This window comes from Lactuca serriola, chromosome 5 (assembly GCF_051521515.1).
Source record: "Lactuca serriola cultivar US96UC23 chromosome 5, Lser_US96UC23_V15, whole genome shotgun sequence".
NCBI lineage: Eukaryota > Viridiplantae > Streptophyta > Magnoliopsida > Asterales > Asteraceae > Lactuca > Lactuca serriola.
In genome coordinates this window covers 158,097,778-158,104,370 of record NC_136412.1, presented here as the reverse complement: position 1 = coordinate 158,104,370, position 6,593 = coordinate 158,097,778, and the positions used below count along the sequence as shown (strand labels likewise).

The 6,593-nt window shown below is 37.0% G+C and overlaps 1 protein-coding gene across 1 annotated transcript; it reads left to right on the top strand.

The window, feature by feature from the left end:
- Nucleotides 1–487: 487 nt before the first annotated feature.
- LOC145053175 (protein LIKE EARLY STARVATION, chloroplastic) lies at nucleotides 488–3,019 on the top strand. The gene is made up of 4 exons (XM_079001181.1): nucleotides 488–1,167; nucleotides 1,343–1,923; nucleotides 2,023–2,210; nucleotides 2,353–3,019. The coding sequence occupies exons 1-4, from the start codon at nucleotides 678–680 to the stop codon at nucleotides 2,738–2,740; spliced, it is 1,647 nt and encodes a 548-aa protein (XP_078857307.1). The 5' UTR covers nucleotides 488–677; the 3' UTR covers nucleotides 2,741–3,019.
- Nucleotides 3,020–6,593: the final 3,574 nt, after the last annotated feature.

The window sequence follows — 6,593 nt, the reverse complement described above, 5'->3', positions numbered from 1 at the left end:
ATATCTTTCAACAACAAAAATGGCAAGACAATAAATGTCTTCCCAAGATGTCAAATTGTCAACATCCGCAGGTAAAAATTGGATTTTGGTAGTCAATATCCACGAAACGACGAAAAACAATTCACATAGCGGATAGTCTTTTGTAAAAATTGTGGCTATATCGATCATCTTTTATTATTATTATTATTATTTTTTACTATTTTATAGTAAAAAAGAAATGGCTATTATGGTATTTCACAAATTTGAAGAACTTCGTAAATGCTAAGCATAATCACTTTCATCTTTATAAAAAAAATAAAATAATAATAATAAATAAATTATTTATAAGCATTTTTTGCTAGTTATTTTATGATAAATTTGTAAAATGTGATTATTTTCTAATCTTTTTGGTCAATTATGTTTAAGTCAAAAATAAATAACTGTTTAAAAGCCAAAACTTAACCGAGATTTTTGTCTGTGCTTATATGGCTTCGTTAAAGTTAATGTCGACACAGCACTAGTCCGTGACACACGTTCCCTCTCTTATCTGCCAGGCCTACCTTCAAATTTAAGCAACGCTTTCTGTTCTCCAAGAAAAGTATATGCTGCCTTCGTTTCACAACTTATAATCACAACTCCATTCTCAGATTCACAACCATTATCCCATGATCTATACTAGTTTCCCTCACTAATCGGAAATGGCGTCGAGGTTTTACATCACATTCACACCATGTTACACAAAGAACCACCACCGATTGCCAGAAGCGCCGAAACGCTTCTTATTTTCAAGCGACTCTAGAGGTAAACGACCGAGTCTGGGAGTTACTAGGGTTTCCGATGGCGGAGAATCGTATCTGGGGATGTGGAGAAAGGCGATGGACAGGGAGAGGAAGGAAATCGAGTTCAAGAAAATTGCAGAGAACGTGGCCGGAGACGAGGATAACGGCGGAGGAGACGAGGATTTGGAGACGAAGAGCAGTGAGTTCTTGAAGATACTTGAAGTTCCCACTGAGGAGAGGGATAGAATTCAAAGAACACAGGTGATCGATCGGGCCGCTGCTGCAATTGCTGTTGCCAGTACACTTTTAAGGGATGAGAAAATGCCGATTGAGAATGAGTCCTACGAATTAGGCCATCTGGATAATGACGATGGCAGAGAGGTTTCTATATTTGGGGATTCAGAGCAAGGTAATTCCCCTTTCAATCTTCGAACTTATTTACTTATTAGGAGATGTTTTGATGTGATTCTAGAGGTAATTATGTGGTACTGAAGGATCAAATTAGGTGTTTGAATGTTGTCGCCATTTTCTCGATTTTGTTTCGTTTCCGATTATCAATTTTATCATATCTGTGTGTACATCAGGATCATCTAGTATTGGAACACCAGGTCCAAATTTCTGGTCATGGATACCACCTTCCAATGAAAATGACGGATCTACCCCTGCATCAAGTAGGAAAACCTCAACATCTCCCATTCAACCAAACCCAGTAATGGAATTAGACCCTTCCTCATCTCATCTCATTCTCCCATTCGAAAGCAAAACCAAGAATCCTCCACTTCCACCATTCCAGTCCCTTAAAGAGGTTGAAAATCAGGATCTTTCAACTCCTCAACTGATAGAAGCACAAGAAGTTGATAAATTGTTTTCAAGAAATGCAGAAACTGCAGCTCATGCTCTTGCTGACGTGGACCCAGTGACAGATGGCACTAATGTTGAAGGGTCAATGTGGTGGAAAGAAACAGGGACAGAAGTGAGATCAGATGGAAAGGTGTGTAGGTGGACTTTGACTAGAGGTGTTAGTGCTGATAAATCTGTTGAATGGGAAGAGAAATATTGGGAAGCTTCTGATGAGTTTGGGTATAAGGAACTTGGATCTGAGAAATCGGGTCGTGATGCTTTTGGGAATGTTTGGCGGGAATTTTGGAAAGAATCGTTGGCAGAGGTATGACAAGGGTAAATTGGTCATTTTCACTCCTTATTTGTAAATATGCATGTATGATGGTTAAACTTAAATGTGTCCATGGTTTATTTATATGCACAGATTGAAGGGTGTGTGCATATTGAAAAGACTGCAGATAAATGGGGGAAGAATGGAAATGGTGGTGAGTGGCAGGAAAAATGGTTTGAACATTATGGTGGAGGTCAAGCTGAGAAGTGGGCCCACAAATGGTGCTCCATTGATCCAACTACACAACTAGATGCTGGTCATGCTCATGTTTGGCATGAAAGGTAACCACATTATAATCATGTAAAAGTAGGCTGCTATAACAAAAGAAGGGTAAATTAGATATAAGGGTAAAATGGTCATTTATTATCCTTTGAACAATGTAACAGAGATATTAAAATTAAAAAATATATATATGATGTTCAGGTGGGGTGAGAAGTACGATGGTCAAGGAGGGAGCGTGAAGTACACAGATAAATGGGCAGAACGTTCGGAGGGTGAGAGGTGGACGAAATGGGGGGATAAATGGGACGAGCACTTTGACCAAAATGGACATGGTGTGAAACAGGGAGAAACATGGTGGGAGGGGCAATATGGGGAACGATGGAATAAAACATGGGGTGAAGGTCACAACGGGTCAGGGTGGGTCCACAAATATGGGAAGAGTAGTAGCGGTGAACATTGGGACACCCATGTCCAGCAAGACACGTGGTACGAAAGATACCCTCATTATGGTTTTTATCATTGCTTTGAAAACTCTGTGCCCTTACGTCAAGTCAAAAAACCTTCTCAGAGGGAATCTGAATCTGAATGAGACTGTGGGGACGTGCTGTAATAAAGATGTGAGAATCCATAAGGTTTCACCTTTTTTGGCTTTGGGGAATAATGTTACTTACTTTCTCATGTTTAATGTAGGAGATATATGTTGGGTAGTGTGTTCCCCTTTTATCATTAAACTTAGAGTGTATATTTTTCATCTTTGTATTTGTATATAGATGGTTTATGGTAATTATCGAGTCCGAGAGTCATGTCACATTAAGAGTTGCATGATTATCAGTAAAAAAAACAAAGCTTAATGTTCGGTTGTGATGAAGATCGTGAAATATGAATTCACAATGATAAGAATGTAGATAAACGTGTGGTAGAGTAGGTTTTATGAAGCATAAAACAGAATGTAAAATGGGGAGGAGGTACCACTCCTTCTTGAATGGGTTAGAGTAGGTTTTATGAAGCATAAAACAGAATGTAAAATGGGGAGGAGGTACCACTCCTTGAATGGGTTGGGAGTGGTGGGTTGTTTATGTGGCTTCACTAACATGCTTCATCATCTTTCTCTCTCTATTCTCTTTCTCTTTTTCTCTTGTACCATGTGTTTTAAGACTTATACCTTAATTGTTTTGTATTTTTTTTAATTGAGTGGGTTGAGTGAGTTGTAAAAGATAAGGTTTTTTTATGTGTTGTGTGTTGGAAAAGATGGAAGAAAGATGAGACAGAAAATCTGATGTGACAGTAGGTTGAGTGGGTTGGTAGCGAAAGACTCCCTCCTCCCTAAAAACAAACATAGGGTGTTTTGGCCTTCAACACAAAGCATGACTGCCTCAACCCAAGCAACAACAAATAACCATGTGCGCATAACTAACATTTACTGGTATATACAACCATCACACATATCTATCTCACTGATTACTAAACATAGCAACCTCTCATAACTAGAGCACTCACCTAGCAAGTCACTAACATATCAATCCCTACAGATCATAAAATGTGACAACCCGAAATTTTGTATCTTGTATAGGCAAACACTTCATTGAAAGTCAAACTCATTCCTGCTAACTTTTAGCACAATTTGGAACCTGTTTGAATGTTCTGAGCCTTGTACACTTAAGGGATAAGTGTCGGGGTTTATCTGCTGAAGCTATAGCACAAAGAACAAGCCTAAAGCACATTAACCATGAGTTCACGGCCACCACAATGGAGTTTACGACCATAAACTCCATGTAGGTCATAAACTCACCTTATATGGTGAAATGTTGGCCATTTGTTCATTCCTTCCTTTCCCTTGGCTGATTTCCTCCCAAAGCCTCTCAACTATCATCCCGATCTTCATTCCCGATCTTCAAAACTAGTAAGTTTCTTGTCCTAATTAGTTGATATCTTACTTGATCTAGTGATCTTACATGATTTCAACCGTGAAATCATTCCATTTGTGTAGATCTTCAAGTTTCACCAAGAACACCAAGAAGACACACTAGTGTTCTTGGCCAAAACCGACCATTCAAGCCCCTAGATCGTAAGTACTCTTGTTCTAACTCGTTGTACACTAGGATTAACATGTTTAGAGCTTAGAAACATCAAGAATCAATGGATGAATGAGAGTTTATGGCCAAGGATCTTCCAAGGCCGTAAACTCCCTATAAAGGTGCAATGATGCCCTTTTCTCCTTCCTTATGCCCAGAACTTAGTCTAGAACCATACACCATTGAACTAGGGACTTCAAACATCGAAATGGTACTTCATACCATGAGTTTTACGGTCGTAAACTCATGGGGAAGTGGTCCCCATGCCGTAAACTCAATTTGGGGTCAATTCTTGGACCTTAAACTCACCTAGCCTCTTGTTTAGCCTTGAAACACTTAACCACTTAAGACATCATAGCTTTAAGCCTCAAATGGAGGCCCTTTAGAGAGTTTACGGCCAGGAGTAAACTCCCCTGGGCCATAAACTCCATTAGGTATTCTCAATGAGCCATAAACTCCATAACAATGCCTTGCACTCCTTTGTTGCAACCCAATGGCCTCCTAACCCTTTGACCAAAGTGTTTTCCACACATTAGGGTGTTTATACTCGTCTAATTAGTGTTATAATCACTAATTGTTTACAAACATATGTCTTTATATGTTATTAGGATCTTTGTGTGTGTTCAAGTCTTCACTTGACACCTAGCACTTGTCCGACACTTCCATCCGATCCACTCACTACAGGTGAGTTCATACCCCTTAACTAACCCTTTTAAATGTTTTTAAATGTTTATAAATGCTTTTATAGGGGGAATATAAGTTGAATCATACTAGTTATTATATCAATCACATGTGATTAATAACTAGCATACAAATGGATTTACTACACTTCTAGCGGTTTACTCAGTATACTACTTCCAAATAACTTACCAAAACGTTTTTACATGTTAAACTCTTTATCAAACTGTCTTACATACTGTATGTTTCCTTTCAAACTCTGTTACAATTGTGTTCCAAACAAAGGTTTTCTTATACTTAAAACTGTCTTATCAAACAAACTACTTTCAAATCGTTTTTATAAACTGACATCAAGTCATCAATTCTTAGTTATTAAACTTTTCAAAGGTTTTACAAAACTTCTTTCATACTTTTATATTGTCAAATGCATGCATATATATGTATAGTTATATAAGTAATGTTTAAAGGACTTAGAATGGCTAGCTCACTTTAATTCCTTTTCCTCGTTTAGATGTGGCCTTAGGGTATCGGTTATTCGTCCGAATGTCGTCTAAATATTAGTTATATATTATGTATACATATATAGACATAAAAGTTCTATCATTCAGTTCAGTACCTTTGGGTAGCAAAGGCATACCTTCATTCAGTCATACACATACATTACTAGTAACTATAATAGGTATAATTAGGGATACTACTTACTATTCCTAGTACAAGGAACCACACAAGAGTCAGTTCATTCATGAGTCTATGCAAATATACTATTACATACTATAACAGAGAATACTAGACAGAGAATACTATAACAGAGAATACTAGATAGAGCATACTATAACAGAGAATACTAGATAGAGCATACTATAACAGAGAATACTATAACAGAGAATACTATACATAGAATACTATTACTATAACAAGTATACTATAACAAGGTTCAAAGATAACATAATGTGAGATAATACTTCATGACACATCGACCATTTCGTTATGTCACGTTTTGTAACTAGAATCTCCTGGAGGGAGAGCGTGAGTTTGCGTATAGATCTATACTAGATTGACTATCCTACACCTTTGTTGTTCGCTACAGTGAGACTTGCGAGTCTACGGGTGCCAAATGTCATTTCTTCCGACGTCTTTCATCGTCATGTTATAGTCAGATTAGTATGGTAACAATCATATCACATTTTGCCTTAATTAAACCATTCGTTTTAAGGTAGTTATTACTTCAGTAATTAATACAAATAATATTGTAGCACACATATATATTTTCCCATTATATTCAAATTGTGATCTTCTCACATAAAGGGTAATATAAAACTATATTTAGGTAATGATAGTCATACTTGGGAAAAGCTTTCATTTTTACAAAGAGACAAACATACAAAACAATCGAGTCTTGGTAGAAGACTAATTTTTATACTAGTAGAAAATATAGGTTTTTCTAGGAGCTTTCAAACATATACAAAACTTTACATTGTTCAAATACAAACTTTTCACCAAACATTTACTAGTCTTTTCTTTATAGTTTTACAAAGCAAAAACACCTAAAATACTTATGAATTCACCAACTTAAATGCTGATCTACGCTTTCAAAATAACTTGTATTCTCAGGTCACTAATAAACAGGTACGACGATCAGGTGTTGTGAAGATGGAACGGTCAAGACTCGTCTTTTATTTTGATTATTCATTA